Source organism: Lipotes vexillifer, unplaced genomic scaffold (assembly GCF_000442215.2).
Source record: "Lipotes vexillifer unplaced genomic scaffold, Lipotes_vexillifer_v1.1 scaffold232, whole genome shotgun sequence".
Taxonomy (NCBI): domain Eukaryota; kingdom Metazoa; phylum Chordata; class Mammalia; order Artiodactyla; family Lipotidae; genus Lipotes; species Lipotes vexillifer.
The window spans coordinates 34,925-60,990 of NW_006793997.1; the positions used below are offsets into that span (position 1 = coordinate 34,925).

General features: G+C 43.1%; 2 protein-coding genes across 2 annotated transcripts in view; one reads left to right on the plus strand and one right to left on the minus strand.

Annotated features, from left to right (window-relative positions):
- On the minus strand, positions 1 to 17,803 carry SMNDC1 (survival motor neuron domain containing 1). The gene is made up of 6 exons (XM_007466912.1): positions 17,799 to 17,803; positions 16,761 to 16,773; positions 4,883 to 5,302; positions 4,107 to 4,268; positions 2,063 to 2,216; positions 1 to 1,251 (listed from the first exon to the last, which is right to left on the minus strand). Exons 3-6 carry the CDS (start codon positions 5,143 to 5,145, stop codon positions 1,114 to 1,116), a joined length of 717 nt encoding a protein of 238 aa, XP_007466974.1. The 5' UTR covers positions 5,146 to 5,302; positions 16,761 to 16,773; positions 17,799 to 17,803; the 3' UTR covers positions 1 to 1,113.
- PDILT (protein disulfide isomerase like, testis expressed) overlaps positions 9,203 to 26,066 on the plus strand; it is a 24,446-nt gene continuing 7,582 nt past the window's right edge. Inside the window, exons 1-7 of the mRNA XM_007466965.1 lie at positions 9,203 to 9,208; positions 10,573 to 10,894; positions 17,140 to 17,273; positions 18,192 to 18,329; positions 21,268 to 21,378; positions 21,460 to 21,585; positions 24,540 to 24,737. Of these exons, the coding sequence (XP_007467027.1) occupies positions 9,203 to 9,208; positions 10,573 to 10,894; positions 17,140 to 17,273; positions 18,192 to 18,329; positions 21,268 to 21,378; positions 21,460 to 21,585; positions 24,540 to 24,737 (1,035 nt within the window). The remainder of the gene's footprint in view (positions 9,209 to 10,572; positions 10,895 to 17,139; positions 17,274 to 18,191; positions 18,330 to 21,267; positions 21,379 to 21,459; positions 21,586 to 24,539; positions 24,738 to 26,066) is intronic.

A 26,066-nucleotide genomic window follows, 5' to 3' on the forward strand; every position in this document is an offset into this window, starting at 1 on the left:
TGGAGATTTTAAAAACACTTTATTTAATAAAAGTTAAACATACAAAAACTGAAATTAATACACATCTTAAAAATCACCATCTTCCATTAATAGGAAGACCCTTTTCTACGCATACATTTGGCTTAAACTCAACTCAGGATAATTGTGATGCTCACTTACCAACAAATGCTGACAACTTGCTAGTTAACAAAAATTACAAACTCAGCTACATGAACATAATATACAGGGAAATTATGGTCAGATTAATGCACAAGAAATACAGTAAATTTTTAATGATGAAACATTCGGTACTCTTGTTCATTAATTTAGCCTTGGTTTTTTACAAAAATAGTATCTACATTGTATACAGGGCTATACATCAGCTTTTTGTTTTCTCATATAAACATTACACATCCAAAAAATGGTACCACTACCATAAGTGAAAATCAACACAGGAGGAAAGCAAACGTACAAAAAACAAAAAAAAAACATTAGAAAAGGTAGCTGGTCCTAAACATGGTTTCTTACATAAAACTAAAATTCAATGAAAAGAATACAGAGCTGGATCAATTTTAGAGATGGCCTAATAGGCTTAGGAAACGAGTTGAGAAAAACCTCAAAAAAAACTCTGCCATTTACAAATTAACCTACTTTTAGGTTAACTGGGCAACAGCTAGGTTTAAGCTGAAGACAAAAAAAAAATGAAGAGAAGTTCTCTTTAGCAGGTTGGTGTTTTGCCTTGATGTTCCAGTGAACTGCCAGAATATGTGGCAAGTTCAAAGCATCCGAAACTTCCCAGTTAGAACCTTACAAAACGTATATGCCATCCATTAAGTGGGGGCCTGATACTAGGAAGATCAATAATTAATCTAAGTGCTGTATTTACTCAGCATCTAGCTAGAAAAGTTGCTTTATCCAACAAACTTTGAGGAAACTGGTAGTAGTAATGAAAAAAGTTTAAATGAATAGCAGTTATCAAATACAATTTCTTCAAGTTTCATTCTACTGAAGTCAAACAATGACGACAATGGTATCTTCCTTACTCGTCTAACAAATAATTTACCTTTAGAAAAATATAAGGATAAAAAGGTAAATGTAAAGCCCTGCAGAGATGAAATCCAACAGTTTTTCTGATTATTGAGGCATCAAATGCCTAACATTGTATTTAGAGGTATCTTGATACTGTGTCATAGGTTTATCAGCAATTCCACAAGTTCCTACTCCAACTTTGCCAGTTACACTCTCAGGTGAAGCAAAAATACTCCTCTTTACCTAGGAGAAATGAAACAAACAATTCTTGATTAGTTTTGGAAAAAAATAAAATTTCAAAATACACCTATAAGGAAAAGTACCTCAAGGGAACCTGAGTGCTCATAAAACCCACTAGTGATACCCAACATAAGGCATGTTAACAAATCAGGTAGGGTTCAATACACTCTAAGCAGTATGTAAGATAACAAATAATGTTTCAAATTTTAGTTTATAAAAGGAAATCAGGGATTTCCCTGGTGGCACAGTGGCTGGGAATCCGCCTGCCAATGCAGGGGACAGGGGTTCATGCCCTGGTCCGGGAGGATCCTACATGCCGCGGAGCAACTAAGCCCATGCACCACAACTACTGAGCCCATGCTCTAGAGCCTGCGAGCCACAACTACTGAAGCCCGCACTCTGCAACAAGAGAAGCCACTGCAGTGAGAAGCCTGCCTGCTGCGAAAAAGAGTAGCCCCTATTCACTGCAACTAGAGAAAGCCCGTGTGCAGTGATGAAGAACCAACACATCCAACAATAAATAAATAAATAAATTTATTTTTAAAAAATTAAAATAAAAGGAAATAACCTAGATCTTTTGTAATTCCTGGTATAAACTCATTCATAGTGCTTCCACTGCAGACAGTGACTAACGGAGACATTTTTCAGTAAGTCAAAAATGAAGATTAAAGAGGATTTTGAATTCAAGATCCAGTTACTATTTCATTAAATCTATGAACCTCCTTTTTCATTTTAAAGTTATTTTGTGCTCACTTTATTTTAATGACAGTTGCACTTTGCAAATTTACAAAGTATGATGAAAGGATTTACTAACCTGGCCTTTTTTGTTTTTAGAATAGGCTCTGTTGTTGAACTGCTGCCATTTCACCTTCTGGTCCTCTCTTTCTTGTTCAAGTTCTTTTATTCTCTGTGCTTTTTTCAAAGCTTTCTTCTTTTTATATTCACGCTGCTGGGCAATCATTTCTTTTCTGTGTGGACAGAACAGGTAAATGTCAACTCTTCAAATTTAAAAGATGACTTCCTTAGACATATTTAGCAGTGCAACCACTGCCCCCCCCAAAAGAAAACCCAAAACCTAATGAACTTACATTCTTCACCCCACGAATAAAAGCTAACATCAATGCCGATCACTCAGGACTACTAAGAAATAAATGTTATTTGAAATATACAGTATCCTTGGAAGCTTTTGAACGCAAGTGTAGTAATCTATTACCCATTTAATCAAACATTTCAACTATGACTTTTAATTTGCCATTTACATGGCTTCTGCCAGTTGTGTTTTAGGAATAGGAGGAGTTTCAACATTAAAAGCTATCTAAACCTGTATCAATTGTTAAATGGGCAGTTAGCAAGTGTGATATGCTACATTTGGAAAAACTGTATGAAGAGATTCAATGCAGATAAAACTATTTCATGTAGATTGGAAGAGCACAGGAGTACAAAGGGAAACCATAGCTAACAATTCTTAAAACAAAAACAACTAGGGTTTTCCAATCAGAGCCTAAAGCCCTCTCAATAATTTCTGCTCAGTCTGTTAAAACTGACTTCTCACCAAAAGAAGGACGAAGAAAGAGGTCTTTAAAAACAAGGCTATATGATCTAGACTCCTCTGTATCATATAATCACTACTATGAAGTGTGGTTTTTACACAAATATCAAAGACTAAAAATAGAAATGTCATGTTATTCTACAATCTTTCTTATTGGGATGCTTAAACCAAATTTATTTTAATAAATGATACAATTTTCCCAAATTCAAATATATTTATGTAGCAACTTAAGTTTTGAAAACTCCTGACAAATCCAAAAGATAGCCAATTGTGGCAAATATGCAGAACTGAAAATTGTTCATTCTGTCTCTTAAATACCTCTCAAACTATACACGGATCCATCCTTAACTGCTACTCCCTGGGTTCAGGTCCACGATCATCTTATACCTGGATGAGAGCAGTAGCTGCCTTCTCTCTGCTGCCAGTAATCATCCGAAAGCTCCAATCTGAACACATCAGATCCTCTCTACTTGAAATGCATCCGTGGCTTTCAAGCTTTTTATGATCTGGCCTCTGCCTCTCTAACCTCTTCTCTTGTCAAACCACCCACCTTCGAGCCCCAAGTTTTTACCAAAGAACTTCTTTCTGTTACCCCTATGTTCCCACCTTGTTTTCTTCTTTAAATGTGAACATTTACTGAGTGAGATCTTACTACATGTCAAGAACTGTGCTGCATGTTTTACTCATGCTGTCATTTAATCCTTACAACCCCATAACGGATATACTATTGTCCCTGTTTCACAGACGAGGAAACAGAAGTTAAGCAGCTTGCCCAAGATCATACCTTCTAGTTCATTAACTGGCTAACACCTGTTCTTTTCAAATCTCAGTTTACACATCATTTCCTCAAAGAAATTTGCCCTGATGACTAAAATGCAGTTTAGGTACCTTTTCTTTGTTCCCTAAAAGTACCCATTATGTTTCCTCCATTACTTTTACACTTTATTATTAAAGTTCTTCTTTAATTATGTGTTTGTTCTTTAGACTATAAACTCAGTCAGGACAAGGCCTAATTTGGTCTTCTTTGCTGTGATGGAACCCAGAACCTGGTTTAGTGAGAAGTATCAATATATAGAATCCTCTTAATAATTATTCATTAAATGCCTAAGTGGGAACCAAAATGTCTTCACTTTACCTAGGCATACATATATAGACAATGTTGACCATACACTCACTGCTAATCTTCAAAATAATGGTAAACAGTATTACAAGTTTCTTACTCTAGTCTAGCCTGTACAGATTCTGCAGACATCTCAAGTACCCAAATGGGGAAGATTACATTTAAAATGCTAAAGTCAAAGTCACTTACTTTGACATGGGTTTGTTGCCACTGTCCTCCTTTGCCTTCCTTCCTTCTTCTACAGGCTTGAGGTTCAACAGTGGAGTCACTTCAGCATTGCCATAGCCAGCAAAAGTGATGGCAGCGGTGCCGTTTTCTTCATCTATCTCCTCAATCTCCGCTTCATAACACCTGTAAAGATATCATGGCTGTAAGCAGGTGAGTAAAGGTTTAGCACTCAGCCTACAAGACTTATACTGCAGTGATTCAACTATTCAATGTGTCTAAAATGACACTCCTATAATCAAATGTTCCTTTGGCAAAGATAACAGTGGCTGGAGTTAGCCATCTGCTTTTAAAAAAGGAAGTCCTAACCAAAATATTGCCAAGGAAGTGTCTTACATGTCTACTATATGTGCTTTAGTCAATCTCTTTTGAGAAAAGATACTTCTTATAGGAATAATTTCAGTATATGTGCTTCACAAAAGTCTAAGATATCCAACCATTACTCAATTTTCAATTCAAGGAAAAAAGAATTTAGACTATTTTTTTTTAATATCCATTCATTTTCCTCTACTTTCATGTTTATTTCCTCTAGGATCCAAGCCATTCTTCTGCCCTAAAACTTAACCTAAAGTTAAAAATTAAACTGTATTAATGGTAACCACCCAAGAATCAAATTCGTTCTATAAGTCATACTGGCTATTATAGAAAGATTAAAATAGGGTAGTTCAAGCTGAATAAAATCACCTTACCATTGTACTTTACTATTTCATGTTATAGTTACAGTTTTTTTCTACACTTACTGTCCATCTTCACTCCAGATTGCCATACACTTGTCTCCTACTTTCCATGAATGAGTGGGCTGAGTAGAAGCAAAATTGTCTGAACTTGCCAGCGTTTCAGAAGGTTGAGTTGACAGAAGGTCTTTGGTTAGTTCTATAACTTCTTGCAAATCTTTCTTTAATTTTAGCAAATCTTCGTTTTCTCCATTTCCAGACAGCGCAGCTTCAACTTGCTGGAGTTGAGCTTTGTAGCTTGCCAGTTGCTTTGCTAGATCCTCTGACATCTTGTGTGGGGCTGGGGGCGTGGCGGCGGGACGGGGTCGCGGCAAAGCAGCCCAGTGGTGGTTGCGACAGCGGCAGCAGCAAGCAAAAGCTCCGCGGCGACAACTAGGCGACTCGGTCTGGGAAAGAATACCTCGCTCAGCGGCGAGCGGGAGAGGACTCTGAATTCTCTTAACTTTTGATGTCTGTAAAGGTTTTAATTTCTCCATTGAATCTGAATGAGATCCTTGCCGGGTAGAGTAGTCTTGGTTGTAGGTCTTTCCCTTTCATCACTTTAAATATGTCCTGCCACTCCCTTTTGGCTTGAAGAGTTTCTGCTGAAAAATCAGCTGTTAACCTCATGGTGATTCCCTTGTATGTTACTTGTTACTTTTCCTTTGCTTCTTTTAATATTTTTTCTTTGTATTTAATTTTTGATAGTTTGATTAATATATGTCTTTGTGTGTTTCTCCTTGGATTGATCCTGTATGGGACTCTCTGCGCTTCCTGGACTTGATTGACTATTTCCTTTCCCATGTTAGGGAAGTTTTCAACTATAATCTCTTCAAATATTTTCTCAGAGACTTTCTTTTTCTCTTCTTCTTCTGGGACCCCTATTACATGAATGTTGGTGCTTTTAATGTTGTCCCAGATGTCCCTGAAACCGTCCTCACTTCTTTTCATTCTTTTTTCTTTATTCTGCTCCGTGGTAGTTATTGCCACTATTTTATCTTCCAGGTCTCTTATCCATTCTTCTGCCTCAGTTTTTCTGCTATTGATTCCTTCTAGAGACTTTTTAATTTCATTTACTGTGCTGTTCATCATTGTTCGTTTGCTCTTTAGTTCTTCTAGGTCCTTGTTAAACGTTTCTTGTATTTTCTCCATTCTATTTCCAGGATTTTGGATCATCTTTACTATCATTACTCTGAATTCTTTTTCAGGTAGACTGCCTATTTCCTCTTCTTTTGTCTGGTCTGGTGGGTTTTTACCTTGCTCCTTCATCTGCTGTGTGTCTCTGTCTTCTCATTTTGTTTAACTTACTGTGTTTGGGGTCTCCTCTTTTTCACAGGCTGCAGGTTCATAGTTCCCATTGTTTTTGGTGTCTGCCCCCAGTGGGTGATGTTGGTTCAGTGGCTTGTGTAGGCTTCCTGGTGGAGGGGACTGGTGCCTGTGTTCTGGTGGCTGGGGCTAGATCTTGTCCTTCTGGTGGGCAGGGCGACACCTGGTGGTGTGTTTTGGGGTGTCTGTGAACTTAGTATGACTTTGGGTAGCCTCTCTGCTAATGTGTGGGGTTGTGTTCCTGTCTTGCTAGTTGTTTGTCTTGGGGTGTCCAGCACCGGAGCTTGCTGGCCATTGGGTGGAGCTGGGTCTTAGTGTTAAGATGGAGATCTCTGGGAGAGCTCTCGCCAATTGATATTATGTGAGGCTGGGAGGTCTCTGGTGGTCCAATGTCCTGGACTCGGCTCTCCCACCTCAGAGGCTCAGGCTTGACACCCAGCCGGAGCACCAAGACCCTGCCTGGCTGGCTAATTCTTTGCTGTATATGTGTGTGTGTGTGTGTGTGTGTGTGTGTGTGTGTGTGTGATGTGAGGAGGGTGTCCCTGCATTGTACGGTATTTAGTATCATCCCTTGCCTTTACTCACTAGATGCCAGTAGCATTCCAGATGTGACAACAAGTAATGTCTCCAGATATGGCCAAATATGCCCTGTTGAGAAACACAGTCTAAAGAAAAGCAGACTCCAGCTCCCTGTGCTGGGAGCTAATCTCCAGTCCCTACACTCACAGCTCCCGCTTCCATCAGTCCCTACCCTGACCCACATTGGCTGCTCAGAAAAGGGAGACTGGGGTTATGTACTAAAGACCCAGGTAAACATTGATCTAGGTGCATTAGCCATTAACACATTTACACACCAAGCAGACAGTCAGAGAGCCACTGACAACTCTAATGCGACCCTGGGTCCTATTTGTTTACCCCCAAACCCATGAGAGAGCCACACAATAGGCCTCAGCCTTGTGTTGGATGACTTGGTGCTGGTCACCATTGTCTTCCTTCCCCCAGAACCAGAAGATCTGCTGAAGATCCTGATATCTCCATAGGACTCTCCCTCCCCAGAGAGCATCTGGTCAGAGCAAGACCAAGGATTTCCCCCATGTCATCATAATAGACTTCTGTGCCAGAGCTTTGCATACCTTGTCTTACTATGTAGGCTCATTCTAAGGTATGGGAGCTATTACTACCCCCATTCTATAGATGAGGAAACTGAAGTGCAGAGATGTTTAAAAAACAACTTGCCTGGACCACAGGTGCTGTAAGCCACCATAACTGTCTCTGTTTTATGAGACAACCTAAGGAATTCATGTTAATTGAGTGCCCACTATATGCCAGAAAATGAGCCCTAGGTGGAGTTAGAACCTGAGGAGGGCTATACCTATAGGAGCTCTCAGCCTCCCAGCGAATGGCTCCCTGCCTGTCCACTGTTCACTGGGTACTGCTTTGCCCAGGTTCCAATGAATGTACAGCTGAATTGTGTCTCCATGCCTCATGAGACAGGCACCAAGACCTGAGGGGTGTATGCATCCATTTCACCTTTACACACTCAGGATTCAAGGCTCCAAAGCCCTAAAGGCAAATTTTAAAAAGACAGAAACTAGTAAATAGGACTGTAAATTATAAAGAGTGGATTTGGCTCTCTGAGTCTATCTGCTTTGATGAGAACCACTCAGAGCAGGGGAGATGGGAAACCCACCCCTCCAGGAAAAAGGAACATTTTTCAGACCAGCTTACCTATAAGGTCAGTTAGAGCATGGATCTTGGAGTCAGTCAGCCATGGAGCTGAACTCAGCCTAATGCTTACTAGCTGTGAAACCGCTGGGCTTCCGTTTCCTTGTCTAACATTCCTCACCTCTAATAGCAGATGACTCATAGGGTTGTTCTGAGGAGTCACCAAGATAATGCGTGTAACACTTAGCAAAGCACTTGGCATAGTAAGTGTTCAATAAATGTTGTTATCTTGTTATCATTACTACCATCATCATCACTATCATCATCCTTCTGGTTGCTCAGGTCAAAATGTCAGAGTCATCCTTGATTTCTTTCATTTACACTCCACCTCCAATCCATCAGTAAATCCTGTCAACTCTTCCAAGATCCCTCTAGGCTCTGACCATTTCTCACCGCTCACCTGGTTCAAGCCATTACTATCTCTCACGTGGATTATTACAGTGGCTCCAGCTAGTCTCCTTTTTTCTCTTTGGTCTAATCTCCATATAACATTCAGAACAATCCAGTAAAAGAGTAAGTCATCACATCTAACTCTGCTCCAAACCCTCCAGTACATTTCTACAGCCCTCGGAGGAAAGGCCAAAGTTTATTCAGTGGTCTACATGGCCTGTGTCACCTGACCTCACCCCAGCTCACTCTGTTCCAGACCCAATGGATTTCTTGTCATCCCTCAAACATGCTGCACGTGCTCCCACCTCAGGGCCTTTGCACGTATGGCTCCTTTGTCTGGAGCTCTCTCCCTCCCGTGGACAAGCACACAGCTTGCTCTCTTATCTTCTTCAGTCTTTATTAAAACGTTCCTTCTCAGTGAGGCCTCCTTTCACCTCTCTACTTAAACTCCATTCCCCTGACACTCCCAACTTCCACCTCTGCTTCTTTTTTCTCCATAGCACTTAGCATCTAACGTAGAATATAGTCAGCTTCTTTATTTTGTTTATTTTCTGCCTTCTCCAATGAGAGCAGTGATTTTTATCAATCTGTTTGTTGTTACTGTTAGGTCCCATCCATCCAGCTCTCAGATCCCAGCTGTCACAACCTCTTTCTCTCACTTCCATTTTGGACACTGAAGACCACTGTGCTGTGTGTGGAACCTCAAAAACTCCACTGTTTAGACGAGTGTTTCTCTTGCCCCAAGCTCGTACCCTTAGAAACTCTGATTTGGATGCTATGTCAATTAGCAGCCCTGAGCCAGGCACTGCGGAATCCACGAGGGAGGCAGAGGAGAAGCCTGCAGGCCGGAGTGGCTGGCAACAGGCCAGCACCTGCTGGTGGTGATTGATGGGGGTATCGAAGGCGATGATGGTGACAAAGCAGGCAGTGGAAAGGCATCGATCTACAAGAGAGGCAAAAATTCCCACTTCCTGTCCATTGACTGGGAGTTTAATGAAAACGATCATTCACTTTTGGGTTCCATCACTGGAGCAGGTGTGCTGACTGGCAATAGGGCGTGTGCCAGCTGTCCCAGGCCTAGCCTTCTAGGTTTTGCTTTACAAAAGCCCTCTCTGTTGGACTTGGAACTTGCCCATAGCATTGGAAGTGATTTGCACTTTTTCCAAATGCTCCAGATGGACAAGGGAGTTTGAAAAAGATAAACTGTTCTGGCTTGAAAGGGAATTAATGACCCCCTGCCCTGGCTCGGCCCACCTGCTGCAGACACCAGTCGGTGAGGGACCAGCGAGGGGCCTGCAGTTTCATAATCCTCTCAGGAGGAAGGGAGGCAAAACTCCCTGCCTTTTAGCCGCCCCCCTCCCCACCATTTAGGCCAGGAAGACCTCTCCTGCTGCTGGGATCACATGCCAGGCCCCTGAGGCTCTTTCCAGAAAAGGGCTCCTCACTCCAAATGCCACCCCGCTGCCCAGCAATATGATAGTGTCAGGTCTCTTCAACACCCCAGACCAAGGGCTGAGTGCATAGGAGATCATCATAACCTCCCTCCATCCTTACCCTTCCCACATCTGGCCTTCTTTCCACGAGAGAGTCCCCTGCTGTATTACATGCAGATATAGGGCAACTGGAGGGGCCCAACTTGGCCTGTTAGGTCCAGGAATTTCCACCAGATGGCATTCTCTCTCTCTCTCTCTCCCCCTTCCTCCCTCCCTCATTCCCTCCCCCTCACTATAATTTCTGATCGAAATTTTACAATAATAATGGTGCTAGTAAGAATGCATTATGTACTGACCAAGTTCTAGGCATTGTGCTAAGGGCTGGACATGCCCAGTGGAGGTTAGAGAGCAAGCACTCCAGAGCCAGAGTGAGTGGGTCCCATCCTGCTATACCTCCTGCTGCCATGGGGCCTTGAGCAAGTAGGTGTCATTTCAATTGTGCAACAGTTTCCTCATCTATAACAGTGAGATAATAATAGCAGTAACTATCCCATAGGGTACTAGGAGGATTAAATGGCTTAATCCATGTAAAACTCTTAGAAAGTAATAAGCACAATACAACTGATTGTAAAATAAATAAATCTTTTGACAACTTCACAAGGTAGCCACTATTTCCCCACTTTATCTATGAGGAAATTGGAGCTTCAAGAGATTAAGTTGCCCAAGGTTGTATTGTTTCCAGTGCTACCGAACCCAAAGAAACCTGATGTGTGTCTCCCAAACTGACCAATTTCCTGAACCATGTGTCTCACATCCTGTCACATTTCTGAATCTACCCACTAGCAGTGGAGCGCCAGAAAAGCCCCGGAGCTAAGCAGGCCAGACAAAACCTCCTCCTTGGGAGACAGGGATGGAGGAAAAGCTCTAGTGAGTTCTGTCTTCATACTGCCTCTTTCAGACAACCCATCCTCAAAGCAATCCAGGAACTTAGCTGAGGAGCTGGGCAAAGCCGTGGAGATCATGGGCAAAGGCAAGAACGGGATTGGCTTTGGCAAAGTGGACATCACGGTTGAGAAGGAACTTCGGAAGGAGTTTGATGTCAAGAAGGCCCCAGATTTGAAGCTGTTTTTTGAGGGCAATAGATCAGAGCCCATCAGCTGCAAAGGTAATGGTACTTCTGTGTCAATCAAGGTAATGCTAACTATGGAAACACAAACATCTGCATTTCTGTGGCTTAGCAGAATTACAAGTTTATTTCTTGCTTGCACTGAGCCCAGTTAGCAGCCAGAGGGTGGAGATGAGGGGACTCTCTTCCCCACAGTCTTTCAAGGACCCAGGTCCCTTCCAGCCTGTGACGTTGTCCTCCCCTAGGACCCCCGAGCTTCCTGCCCTTCCCTCTGTATCTGGCCAGCTATTGGTGCCGAGAGGCAAAGGGGCGCCACCAGTGGTGTCCATGGCCCAGGCCTGGAGATGGCGAATATCGCTCCGCCCAACAGAAAAGCTGGGAGATATGGCCCTGCTCTATGTCTATAAGGAAATAAAAGATTTCGGTGGACATGTAGCTGCCTCCACCACAGCTTGCATCTCAGCTGGTGGGCTCTGGAGGCACCAGGAGGTGGGATAGGGATGCACATGGTTTATAAACTATAAAGACCAGAGAGTGAGTTCCCCACTCCCCTATCTCCCCACTCCCACCGCACTCTTACACTTTAGAATGATTTTGACAGGGTCCCAGGCCGAGGAAGCACTGGCTGCTCGAAATGGAGACTAGGAGTTGCTAGAACAAGACGGGTTTGAGACAGGGTGACTGCCAAACACTTGCGCTTCTATCATCCTCCATTTAGTTAACTCATTCATCTGCTTACTCTACACCCTTTTATTTAGAACCTACCACGTGTCAAGGCCTATCCTGATGTTGTGAAAATTTGAAGAATTTTGTGCTTCAGTGTGGCACACAGCAGGTCCTAAGTTTAAAGAGTGTCAGATATATGCTTGCATAAACTTATGCACAATGGACAGATAGATGGATGGATGGAATAAAACTAATGAACACAGAAGTGCCCAGCACAGCCCTTACTATGTTAGTAGAATGTTCCCATTATGTATGTTGAATGATTGAATCTCAGAACACTGAGTTTGTATTTTTCAGGGCCTGGCGTTTAGCAGGTTTGCAATAAGCCTGTTTGAGAGTTGTTACAAGAACCAAAGGGACAGTGGGGAGAGGGCCACCGTGTGCAGGGGCTGCAGGATGCCTTGCAGTTCTCAGAATGGACACAAAGGGGGTGTGAGACACACAGGCCAGACTTGCTGAAGAGCCAGCCTCAGGGCAGGTTGCATAAAAGACTTGGAGCCTTGAGGCTCCCAGCTGGTTTGTATGAGGCTGGTGCGTGCAAGGGGAAGAGAAAGAGATGGGGAGAAAGGGCAGGAGTGAGAGAAGGGACAAAAACTGCTGCTTCCTATGCACCGAGTGACAACCCTCAATGGCCACCCACTGACCCTAAGCGACGAGCCCTTTGTGATGTGTTGGTTTGGGGGAGGGCTGTGAAGAAACCAGAAGCCCCAAGTTACTTTGTCAAAGTCCATATCTCCTCATGGAGTGGCTCAGGCTCTGGGATGCCTTCGCCTCCTGAAGGACAGGTGAGGTCCAACTCCACTTAGAGGTAAGAAGGTGACAGCGTAGCGACTTCCAGACTGTCTGAGCCCCCTTTGTGCTGGGAGCCAGGCCTGGAACCTCCTCTGCCATTTAGGAAGCTTCACTATCACCTCCTCCAAGAAGTCTCCCCTGACTGCCTGGGTCGGGGTGCCTGCCCAATTTCTGTGGTCCCACAGCACCTGTGCTTCCCCCTCAAAGATCTCATCTCACAGAATTGTATCTCTTCCTCACTGTCTACTCAACTGAGAGCACAGGGCAGAGGCCAATCTCACCTCATTTCCTGGGGTCTCCTAAAAGGCTGCCAGAGCTGGTGGACACCTCAGCTTCAAATCTTCACTACATACCTGAGGAACAATCACTTCCTCCTGTTGAATTCTGATTTCCTCATCTGTAAAGTAGGGATGGTAAAGGCGTCTACCTCCAAGGGTTCCTAGGAAGAAAGAATAAGTCTACACATGTCTGAAGCATTTACTGTGTTCCAGGCACTGTTCTAGTCCCTTCTCAGATGTCACAACACAGTATAGGAGGTGCTTTTACAGATGGAGAAACTGAGGTGCAGAGAGTGGAATAACTCTCAAGGCTCCCCAGCTAATTAGCAGTGGGATCCACAAATATTTTCTCTAAAGGACCAGAAAGTAAATATTTTAGGCCTGACAAGCCAATCTCTGTTGAAACTATTTAACTCTGCTGATGCCGTGAGAAAGGAGCCATACACAAACAAATGGGCAAGGCTGTGTCCCTATAAAACTTTATTTATAAAATTAGTTGGCAGATCAGATTTGGCCCATGGGCTACAGGTGACTGATCCCTGCTGTACACTGTGCTGTCCTATAAGTAAATGGCAGATGTGGTTATTATTATCCTCAAACTATTAGTTTCCTGACCCTAGTCTAGTGCCTGGAACACTTAGGTTTTTAATGCATATGTTGAGTTTGAATGGGGTGGAATTGCAAGGGCCCCACAATTAAGGAGCCAGCCCATATTTGTACTGGGCTTGACCATCCCCTTCTTCCTCAGTATTACCCCCAACCATGGAAAGAGGCAGTGGGATGCCGGGATGGAGCCAGAGCCCAGAGTTTAGGACGAGCGCTAGCTGTGAGAACTTGAAGCAGCCTCTATTTCTCACTTCCTAAAAAGAATGACTAATGCCAGTTCTGCCACTTGACAGGGCTTCCCTGAGCTAAGGGAGCGGCGGTGCTTTACTGGCCTCTTGCACTGTGACTTTTACGAAAACTTCCCTCAGAGGCAGGTGGGGTTTAGTCTTTGTTGTTTCAAGTCCAGGTTCTCCTCTGGTCTCCAAGGACTGATGGTGGGAGACTTGGCCTTGGCCATCTCCCTGGAGGGAGGGAGACTCAGGCTGCCTCCTAGCCTTCAATTAATGCTGCATTCACAGCTTGTGCCTGGAAATATACAGCGGAGCTCTGGCCCCAGTCAATCATTGACACAGCATTCATACCTCGGTTGTCACTGTGTCCTCAGGCTCAGAGCCGAGCACCAGGAGAGGGACCTGCCTAGTGGGGACAGTGCCCAATTGGCAGGAACTCAGAAACAAACTGTTTGCCAAGTTCAGAGCTATCTCGGCCCTATGGGGTCCAGAAGGACAAATGGAGCTCATCCATCCCAGAGAAGAGGGTCCAAGGTCAAGTTCCCTCAAACCGAGTTATCTAATGATTTATTCACCTCATCCATTCATCCCATAATTATTTCCTGAGCACCTACTATGAGCCAGGCACTACAGGATGTAGGGGAGGAAAATGTTTCCTTTCTTCCCTTCTAGGTTCTTTGGCTGGTCTAATAATTAAATTGACATAAGAAATAGTAAAAGAAGAGAAACAAATTTAATTTCATATGTACAGGAGTCCCAAAGATATGAGGCTCAAAAAAGTGACCAAAATGGGCAGGTTTTATACCTTTTAGACAAAGAAACAATAAAGTTGTGAAGAATTGACAAGGCAAAGGTGTTTGGGCTTGGGGTAGCAAATTAGTGAGGAAGTAACAAGGTTTTTTATACAGCCTTCTTGACCTTAAATGCCTATGTCTGGCGATAAGGATGTAGTCTACCGTCCTGGTACAGGAAGGGTACCTCTACATGGGAGATTTATTTCCTGCTTTCGAAGGGACAAAGGAGGGTCAGACATCCTTCTTGCACAGGCTATTTCTCAAGTAACTTTAATTCAAAATGATATGCCAAAGTAGTATAATTTGAGGTGGCATATTCTGTTCCCCCTCAGGAGCTACTGAGAAAGTTAGGAAAAAATCATAGCTTCAGAAACAGACTCAATGAAGAAAATACAACAGGCCATAAAATAGAGAATGATTGAGGGGAGAGTAAGAAAAGACCAAATTGAGAATTAAATAAGCAGGATGAGATGCCCTTGAGAGCTGAGAGGAAAGGACAACCCAGGCAGAGGGACTGGTGGATGCCAAGCCCAGTGTGCTGGATGATAAGGATATGGCTGGAGTGTGGACAGAGGGAGAGAGTAGCACAAAGGGAAATCAGAGTAGTGGTTCTGAGGACCTGAAATTCAAACCCATCTGGAAGGGTTTTATTCACCTTTTTTTGGTATTTTCAGAATTTCTAAACCAATTCCTTTCAGGTCACTTAAGACATAATTTTTTCAGGCAAAGCCTTTAAGAGAAAGTGTTTGTTTTCATGATATGCGCCTCTTTCTTCCTAAAAGATGGCTTGGACGACTGTGAAAATAGAAACTCAGCCTTGGGGCTGGTGTCCAGGAGGAGGGGGTGACTGAAGTGGGTGGAGAGCCATGGTCTGAGGGTGGCATGAAGCCTCCCCCGCCCCCTCTGTCCCTTGAGACCACCACATCATCCTCGTATGAACTTTTAGAGGCCTGATTCACTGTGGCTTTTTAAATGGTCTAATCTGTATCTACTAAAGCTGGACACAGTGTCCCCATGACCAGAAATTCTTCTCCTGGGAATGTACCCAACAGAAGTGCATACAATGTGCCCCTAGAGACATGCACAAGAATTAATTCTTAATAGCCCCAAACTATAAACAAACCAAATGCCCATTAACAGGGAATGAATAAATAAGTTGTGGAATATTCACACAATGGAATGTTACACAGCAGTGGGAACGAGTTTACAGGTGCAACGTGGAGGAATCTCACACGTATGGTGAAGCCAGGTCCTAAACACATACTGTGTGACTCTATATACAGTTCAAGAGCAGGTTGTTAGAAGTTAGGATAATGGTTACCTCTAGGTGAGGGTTGGGTAGTGGCTGGGAGGGGGCACAATGGAGATTTCCGAGGGGCTGATGATGCTCTATTTCTTTATCTGGGTGATAGTTATACATGTGTGTTCATTTTATGAAAATTCATCAAACTATACATTATAATTTGTATACCTTTATGCATGTAAACATACTGCATTATAAATTTTTAAAAGGCCTAATGTTCTTAGGAAAAGTAAGCAAACACCCTGAAAATAGTGTCCTTTCCAGTCGATTTAGCAACTCAGTGTGCATTCTTCAAGCCCCAGGCAGCAATTTGTCCTGCCACAGGGCCTTTGCACAGGCTGTTTTCTCTGCCTTTCCTTTTCCAGTTGCTTCCTGTTAACTCCTATGTATCCTTCAGTTTTCAGCTCATAAGTGATTTCCTCCAGGAAGCTCTCCTTGACTTCACAGTCTAGGTTGTGTATCTTTTATATAGGTTCATAGAACTTTGCTTTTGAATACTTACTTTGGGTGTGATTTTACACTTGTTTGTGCAGTTATTTGATAGTTGTCCTCCTCAACAGAATGAGAGCTGCATAGTCTTGTTTCTGCTCACCATTTTATCCCCAGGACCAAGCACAGCATTCAGTAACGTAATAGGCACCCAATGCATATTTATCAAATGAATGAACGAGTGAAGGAGTGAAGAATAAAGGCCTTTGTATTGGCCTTTTTGGCCAACCCAATATGCTGTCCAAAGCTAGTCACAACAAACATTGCTTTAGCTCATAAACTCATTTTAAACGATCCATTGTATTCTATAGCAGGTCTTGACAGAAAATAATACTTTACATTACCTGCCACCATATGAAACTGATGATCCTAGCAAACACAAGTCCATTTATAGCCTTGAGTACATTCTGGCACACCGCTATGTCTCCCCAGATATGGTAGATGTGTCCCAATTTTAGATGCTTTTTGTGTGCTTGGCACTTCCCATATGATAGCTGAGAAATGGAAGTCAGGGTATATGACCTCAGTGGACATCTAGGTCTCAGCTAAGGAACTGGAGACACAGGGAGATAGTGGAATTCTCCCAAGGGTGCAGAGCTAGCTGGCCTTTTTATTTACATTTTAAAACTTTATGTTTCAAAAAAATAAATCCATCTTCCTGTCACTTTGAAGGGTGAATAAGAAAACACAGCTGGGCATGCTTCCTCCCGGGTTTGATTCCCAGCTTCACTAGCGGAGTGGCCAATGGCAAAGTTGAACCTCAATTTCCTCATCTGCAAGATTGGGAGAATATGTATCCCATAGGGTTATTGTGGGGACGTAATACACGCAAAATGCTCAGCCCAGTGCCTGGTCCTTGGTAAGTGCTCAGTCAAGTTTAGCTGCTGTTGTTAATGTTCACGTTTGGGGGCTCAGGTGGGGAAGAGAGGAGAAACTGACCTTGGACTTCGAGGGGTGGGAATCCAAGACAAGACGTTTCTACTCATTTAACTTGGGGAAGACAGGACTCGCTCCAGCTCAAGAGGAAACTTCTGTGGGATCCATTTAATTGTATGTCTCTCTCCAGGAGTGGTTGAATCTACTGCCTTGGTTGTTTGGCTGAGAAGACAAATTAGCCAGAAAGCATTTTTGTTCTCTGACACCAGCGAGATGGCAGAGTTTGTGAATGCCAGGCCCTTGGTCATCATCGGCTTCTTCCAGGTACTGCATTCAAGAGGTGGGAGGTGGCTTCTCAACTGATGGGGAGTCCTGTGTCTGAGAGGGTGGGTAGGGTGAGGAGAGGTATCCCATTTAGGTTAATTTCATACCCATTCTTCCTTTTGCAATGGACTGGTTTTCTGGGGGAACTGCAGGATAAAAAAATAAAGAAAAAATGGAAGCTGAAATGGTAAGAGAAGCTAACTACAAAGGTGGACAGTAATGGGGAGAGAAGAGAGGAGACTGACATATATTGAACTGGTTTTGATAGTATAACTGATCTGTTTTGGGGTCCACTTAGAATATCACTGAATGATAAATGATTTGCAAACTGTTCTTGCTTTTGGAGATTGAGTTTCTTATACATCTTAACTCATTTCCTATAACGTTGGTGACTCCTCCCCTTCTCTGAGTAGAAGTCAGAACTTTGGGATTATATTTATATAAGGGGAGAGTTTGTACCTTTTTCCTCTCCCATCCTACATGTTGACATCGTTTTTGGCCCTAATTTTCTTTCAAGCTAAAGACGAAGGATGAAACTACAACCATCTCGTGATATCAAGTTCATATTTGGTACCACATGTGGTCAAATCAATGGCCTCTTCTGAAAGCAATTAAGGAATAAATGTTAAAAAGTCTTAACACCTGTGTTAGAACAGCCTTCACTCCAATACTTGGGAAAGGTCAAGTTTATCAATTCTCTCCACTCATCTCTGTGGATTTGCCTATTTTGGCCTTAGTCATAGCCATTGAAGTATTCTGGGTATGAAACATCCATGAAAGTGGATTTAGGTGGCCCAGCAAAACCACAGAACTTGGAAAGGTGAAGAGATGAATTAGTCACTATTTTCACCCTGTCCTTAAAAAATCCAGGCATTTTGCTTCCTACCAGAGCCTCATCAGACATCTCTCCCCAAACAGGATTTAGAGGAAGAGGTAGCAGAGTTGTTCTATGATGTGATCAGAGACTTCCCAGAACTAACGTTTGGAGTGATTTTGATTAGAAATGCCATTGGGCGTTTCCACGTCACCCTTGACAGTGTTCTGGTGTTCAGAAAGGTAGGACTTTGGTCTTATTGCTAGTGAGGGGGCTCTAGTTCAAAATAATGAACTATGTGTGTATGTATGGGCTTCGGGTATAAATTCTGGTTCTGCACTTGTGAACTAAGGGGCAGTGGACTAGTCGGTTTCTGGGAAATCAGAGTCTCCTGTTGTCTCTCTGGCCTTTCTAGCCATTTTCCATTGGGAGTTCCTCCTTTCCTTAACCAGTAAATGACATTAATTAAGGCTCAGTCTTCTGCCCCGAGTTTTCCTCTGGTCCATCTCCCTTTCCCCATCACCCATGACTTACAAATCTCCATCTCCAGCCAGACTTCTCTAATCTCCAGACCTTTATATCCATCACTAGATGTCTCAACATGGCCACATGCCTAAAGTCATAATCTCCCCTCCAGATCCTCTTCTAGTGTTTTTTCTCTCTTAATGAATGGTGCCACCATCTCTCCCAGCTCCTCTGTAAGCAAAGCCAGGACACCTAGGCATCATTCTAACACCTCCCTCTTCACCATCCCTCAAAACCAATCCATCAGCCCAATTCCATCGATTTCTAAATCCAAAATATCCTGTGAATCTATCCATTTCTTTCTACTGCTACCATCCTAGATCAAGTGACCATTCATAGTCCATAGCCTAATACAACATACATCCAACTGGTCTACCACATTTTATCTTGTCCTCTAAAGAAAAATCTTTCTGAAATTAAAATATGATGGTCGCTTTCCTCCTTCCAATTGAAAGCCCTTTAACTGATTCCTATAATTTTTAGGATAAAGATAAGTCCCTGATGAGGCCCACAAAGCCTTCCACAGTCTAACGTCTCTTACAAACCTTCCTCCTCTCTCCCTCTGGGATCTAGATCTGAGCTGTCCAATATGGCAGCCACTAGTCACATGTGACTGTTTACGTTAAAATTAAATTAAAAATTTTGTTCTTCAATCAAGCTAGCTATTAGTGGATTGTGGCTACTGTATTCAATAGCATTGATTTACAGAGCATTTCCATCATCACAGAAAATTCTATTGAATGGTGTTACTCTAGACACCGTGGTCTGGTTCCTGGAACATGCATTAATCCCTCCCCACGCAAAACTAAATCCTTACAATAACCACGTTGCTTATAGACATGGCTCAGAGAGGTTAGGTTCCTTGCCTAAGGCCACACAGGAAGTAGGTGGAGTGCTATCCAGATGCTGGTTGACTCTCGGAGAGAAGTCTTCTCATAGAGAAGACTGTGAGCCATTGTGTTTTACTTAGGCCCATGGAAGTCATTGAAAGATTCTAAGTTGGAGAATAAAATAAGCTGATTTGTGCTTTGAATGAACATAGAGTCCAGAAATAGATCCAAATGCATATGGAAATTTAGCATATGATAAAGATGATATTTTAGACCAGTAGGGAAAATAGCATATAATATGCTAGGTATGTTATTCAATGACTAGCACTGGGGAGCCATTTGAAAAAAGAAAACTAAAGCTAAATCTATATATCACTCCTTCCACCAAATTCAATTCCAGATTGATCCCTGATTTAAAAATATAACAATAAAACTGGTCAGACCAGAAGATGCCATGGGAGAGTCTGCTTTCTAACCTTGGAGGGAGGGGGAAGCCCCTTTATAAAGCATGACAGAGACCCCAGAAAGTATGAAAAGAAATACTGATAAATTTGGATCGTACAAAAATTTTAAAATTCTGCAGAATAAACCCAATCACAAAATCAAAAACCAAATAGCAAACTTGGAAATGCATTTAGGAGAGATTTGGTCTCTGTTCATGGTTAAGAACATGGGCACTAGAGTCAGATTGCCTGGCTTGGAATCTTGGCTTCACCTCTTACTACCTTAGCAACCCTGGGCAAGTCACTTCACTTCTCTGTGCCTCAATTTCCTCAACTGTAAAATGGGCAAAATAATAGTATATAGCACAATGAGATGTTATGAAGATTAAATGAGTTAATACATATAACATATTTAGAACTGTGGCTGGTACAACATGAGCGCTCCATAAGTCTAATTAGGGTTATTAAACTGTTGTTATGGCCAGGAAAGAGTATAGGCTTTATCCAGGGGACAATAGGGCCTGTGAAGTGTTTAAGCAAGAGTTGCATTTTAACAACATCACTCTGGCCGAAGTATGAGAGATAGATGGAAGGGAAGCAGGGGGAGAAATTGGGAGACCATTAGGTGACTTTTGCAGGAGCCCAAGGAATAGGTTTGGACTAGAGGGTGGGATTGGCATAGATGAAGAGAAGGAGATGGAGGAGAGAGAAATAAGGAGATAGCTGCTTCTTTCTCCTTCCCCCACAGACTTTGATCCTGGGCTACAGGGAATTATGTCATTTCCTGTGCTAATCCAGGTCCTTCTGAGAAGCAGTCATCAGGCAGGATTAACCATGCAAAAGATTAGGGGAAATGCCTTTGAAGGAAAATAGAGAGGGAGCCGGGGGAAACTTATCAGACCATGATGTATCAATAGATCTGACCCTTTGGAAGGAAGGAAGGTGGGATGGAAGAGTCCTTGACTGCAGTGTAGTTCTAAGAAAGTTCATCAAAGTCCCCTGTAAGAGAAGCCCTGTATCTCCCAGAAATGGGCTTGCCTTAGTATCCCTGACAAATTCATTGGTTAGGAGCAGCGTGTGAGAAACTGCTCAGCATCAGCACAAATATGTTGATGGATTTCAGAGCAAGGCCGCTGGCGCTGTCCGTCAAGTATACTCCCTGTGTCTGTAGGCTGGAGGTTTTCATGGCTTCCACATACCCGTATTCCACCCTCAGGCTAATCTGCCCAACCATCCGTATTTATTAAGCATCTAGATTATGTATTACACCTGTTACCATGGTGTTTTCCTTTTATCCAAGGGGAAAATTGTGCTATTATATTTATTAAGTGCCTACATCATGGATGCTACTGCCCTCTAATGTTTGTCTTCGTTTGTCCAAGGGAAAAATCGTGAACCGCCAGGAGCTTATCGATGACAGTACCAACAAACATATCCTCAATCAACTCATAAAACAGCACCTCACAGATTTTGTTATTGAATACAACACTGAGGTCAGTGAGCAAAGGGTCCCTGGAGAAGGGTAGCTGGGGCAGCTGTGTGCAAGGAATGACCTGTTTTCCTTTTAATTTCAGAATAAGGATCTGATTTATGAATTGCACATCCTGAATCACATGTTGCTCTTCGTCTCCAAAAGCTCCAAGTCATTTGGTATGATAATGCAGCATTATAAACTGGCATCGAAGAAATTCCAAAACAAGGTTTGCGGAAGTTGCCACTGCTCCTTGGGGCTCTTTATTTAGGAATCCAAGACCTGTAGACCCTAGTGCGATCCATCTGCCTTACCGATTATAAATTAATCCAGGAAGGATTGGTGTATTCATTTGCATACCAGTCTCCTGATTTGCATTCTTCTTCCTGCCCAGTGTCTCTTTCTTTCTCACCAAACCTTTGCTCCTTTTCCCTCATCTTTTTGAGAAGTCTACTACGGGAACATGATTGGTCGGCCTGCTTTTTCAATGGACCATATGCTCCACTAAGTGTGGGTGACTGCAGTGTGGCTAGCATTTGGCTTGGAGGTGAGGGGAAGGAAAGACATATTCCTGCCTGAGGTCAAGGAGTGTGAAAAGCCTGAAGGAGTGAAGCAACACAGACAAGCAGTTGCTGAAGTTCAGGCTTCAGCATCAACAGACCTGGGTTCAAATTCTCTTCCTCTTACAAGTGATTTTGTATTAGATGAGTTTAACCTCTCAGTCTCAGTCACCTCCCGTGTAAAATGGGGAGTTATAGCAAGAATTAGAAGTGCTATATGTAAAGCAATGTACAATAAACAGTGCTTTTTTGTTGTTGTTGTTATTATTATCATTAGAAACACTTCAGGGGACTTCCCTGGTGGTCCAGTGGTTAAGACTTCGCCTTCCACTGCAGGGGGTGCGGGTTTGATCCCTGGTTGGGGAGCTAAGATCCCACATGCCTCTGGGCCGAAAAACCAAAACATAAAACAGAAGCAATACTGTAACAAATTCAATAAAGACTTTAAAAATGGTCCACATCAAAAAATATCTTAAAAAAAAAAAAAAAGACACACATCAGTTTTTCCTAAGTATTATACCTATATTTATAGAGTTAGCACCATCTGGACTCTGGGGGCTATTTACTTCACTTTTCTCTTTATTTTTATAAGAAGTAAGGTAATGGTAGGTTCTCTTTCTCTTGAAGAAAATTATTCTGAAATTTAAGCAAAACAATTAAAAACTTTGAAACCCCAAATAAATACAGAATAAAGCCACTAGGCATGAGCATATTTAACATCTGCTACATCCCACCTCACTTTTCTCCAGCAAAGTTATTCTAATTACAGAAACACCTCTTGTAAATACGTTTCCTGGTTTATTCAATTTTTTTTTTTTTTTTTGCGGTACGCGGGCCTCTCACTGTTGTGGCCTCTCCCGTCGCGGAGCACAGGCTCTGGATGCGCAGGCTCAGCGGCCACGGCTCACGGGCCCAGCCGCTCCGCGGCATGTGGGATCTTCCCGGAGCGGGGCACGAACCCGTGTCCCCTGCATCGGCAGGCGGACTCTCAACCACTGCACCACCAGGGAGGCCCCGGTTTACTCAATTTTAAACTTTAAGAATTTTGATGTAATTAAATTGATTACAATCTGATTGCTTCCACGCTATTTCTATTATAATAGTCAATGCTTAGCCATAATTCTTCTAGATTATTTTTTTTTAATTTAACTCTTTAATCTAGGTGGAACTTATTTTGGCATATATCATGGGTTTAGGTTGTAGATTGCCTTTACCCCAGTTAGCAAACTTGTAGAATGCCATTTATTGCTTGTGCTCCATTTTCGTGCCAAAGATAAACAGTTGGATGAATATTATTCCAACAGGTCATACCCACATATCTTATCTTGTTCACCTCTAACAAATGTTTATTGAAAGTATACATGGTTGGTTTTAATATGTCTGCTTTGTTTTTCACAATCTCTCTAGCACCTGGAAGAGTGTCTGGCACATAGTAGGGCTCTTAATATTTTGATAGATGAATAACCTGAGAGTATCCAAATCCAGGGTCTGCAGGAGACTCTGACTGGTCTCTTTCTTCCATGCTTGTTTCTTCTCTACAACCAGAGTGGTTGTTTAAAAATTATCACCATGTCACACTCTGGCTTTTATCCTCAGTGACCTCCCGTCTCATTCAGATTAACGCCTGGCTCCTTACTGGAGCTCTGAGCTCATCTCTCACCATCTTCCATGACTCTCTCTGGTACTGCAGCCACACTGGCCTTGTCTCTCTATTCTATAACGTTCTATGTGTCCCCACTCCCCACACCCAGGCCTCTTCAGTGGCAGTTTCCACTGCCTAAATAAATGTTCCCCTGACTAGTTACTCATCACCCAGGTCCCAGCTCAAATGTCACCTCCTCAGATACTCCTCCTGGCCTTCCTACCTAATACTGAGCCTCTATCTCACCCCATCTGTACAGCCACTCTCTCACAGTTCTATCATCTGGTTGGCACTCACTCATTGCTATCTGATTGACTAATTTCTTTACTCATTTCTTGCCTGTCTTCTCCACTAGAACGTGAGTTCCATGAGGGCATGGATTTTGTCTGCCTTGTATCCCCAGTGCTTAGCAAAATGCCTAGTAGCCACTCCACAAATAGGTGTTGAATGCATGATTGAATGAGGTCGTGACTTTCCTAGATAGAAGAATTATTTAGAATAATAATGAGGTGAAATGTTCTGAGCATTTTATACCTCCCAGTCACTGAACTAAGCCTTTTATACACAGTGTCCTCTTACATTCTCACAGCAACCCTATAATGTGGGTACTATTATAATCACCACTTTACAGAAAATGCAACTGAGGCACAGAGAGGGGAAGTTACTGTTTTGCCCAAGGAACTGGATGAAAGCTCAGGACCTCCTGACTTCCTGCGGTTGTGTGAATGGTGTCCTGCACAAGGATGGTGAAACAAGGACGACAGCTGATGCCTGTCTGTGCAGCGAAACACAGGGCTGCCCCTGCCTGATGAAAAGGAGCCTTTGTCCTGGCTTTCAGAAGTGCTCCATAGACTGTGCTATTTGCTTTCCATTAGTGTCCCCCCCAGCAGATTCCCAACAGTTTCTCTCCCTCGGTAAGGGGGTCGTTACCCTTTTCATGCCTCCGATCCAGAGAGACACAGGTTTCGTTTGGTTTGGCAGATCCTTTTCATCCTTGTGGATGCAGACGAGCCCAGAAATGGACGTGTCTTGGAATACTTCCGGATCACAGAGGCTGATATCCCATGTGTCCAAATCCTAAACTTAAGCTCTGATGCAAGGTACAAAATGCCTTTCGAGGAAATAACCTATGAAAACCTCAAGAAATTCGGCCAGAGCTTCCTGAATAGAAAGGCCAAGGTAAGCTCATCCTTGGACAGGTTTATCCAGAGCCTCAAAATAATTCTTTTTCCGTAATTCTGATGGCTTTAGTCACCTGAATGGGGAGGCAGAATAAAGGTCAACCTCATGGTTCTTGTGAGGAAATACCCCCATCTCCCCACCTCGAATCAATTTAACTTTTGATCTGTCCTGACCTTATAATTCCACCATTAATTCTTTATTCTTAAAGTAAAGGCATTTTCTTTGTAGGAATCTCCAAATGAAATGCAGGCACTCCCAGGGCTGGCATCCTCTGAAAGTAGGTTCTTATCCTTCTTTCAGACTCTAATGTGAAAGATTTACTTGGCCCCAGGGTAGATGCTTGCTTAGGGGAGAAGATGGGGTGGCATATATGAAGCAGTCAGGATTTAACCTCAAAGGCTTTAGGGACCAGGGAGGAGCGGCTGCAAAATGATGGCTACATGACACTATGTAGCCCCATAACATAACCACCTACTGTTTATTTAGCTCTTGCTATATCCTCAACCATCCTGCTGAGTTATGTCCTTCTGAGTTATGTGACCATATTATTTATTTTCCAAATGGGGACACTTTTGAGAGTAATGGAAGCAAGTTTAAAAAGTGTTCTGAAGTGGCAGGAATAAATTGGGACTCTCCAGGCAAACCGGAATGTATGGTCACCTTACCTTGGAGGGTTCCCACTACCTTCTGTCCATCCCCCCAGCCTTCTCAAATGAAAGCTGGTTTTTGCCTAACGGACAACATTATCACAGGCCAGTTGGTGAGGTTGGTGTCCTCCATGCCACTTCCAAAGCATTTCTCCTCCTCTGCCTTCAGAAAGTCCAGATTCTTTGGATTCCACGCCTTTGGACTTTAGGCCACCTGCTCCTGATTCCCGGTGCTGTTCTGATCACTTCCCTTTCGCTCTCTGAGGACTTAAGCTCCTCATCACAGACCTGCCCTCGACCCCTACTCTGCCCTCATTTACAGAGATGTCAATATCCAAAGCCCTGGTCTTTTCTCCGGTAACGGTGTGTCCATGCCCTCTCAGCCACCTGCTCTTACGGCCATACTCTAGAGGTGGCAGCCCCTCTGAAAGCCTGATTTCATACTTCCTGTCCTCTTAGTTCCTTTCTCTAGTAGCCACATTGCTACAATCCCTAACCCTTTTCATGGCCTCCAGTCTCCTGATCCTGTTTCACCATCCCTTTATTGCCCTCCTTCATGAACTTGGATTCCACGGTTCACCGCTCTGATGATGATTTTCCCTTAACTCTTCGATCCCTTCCACCTTCCACCTCCTCTACACCCTGTAGTATTTACCAGGCAAAATCACCACTCCTGCTG

Bases quoted from the DNA above. Each gene is read 5' to 3' on its own strand.
- SMNDC1 (XM_007466912.1), bottom strand. From the start codon at position 5,145: ATGTCAGAGGATCTAGCAAAGCAACTGGCAAGCTACAAAGCTCAACTC. The intron at 2,217-4,106 runs GTAAGTGACTTT...CTGTCCACACAG, and splicing joins GGCAACAAACCCATGTCAAA to AAAAGAAATGATTGCCCAGC. The intron at 1,252-2,062 runs GTTAGTAAATCC...CATTTCTCCTAG, and splicing joins CTAAAAACAAAAAAGGCCAG to GTAAAGAGGAGTATTTTTGC.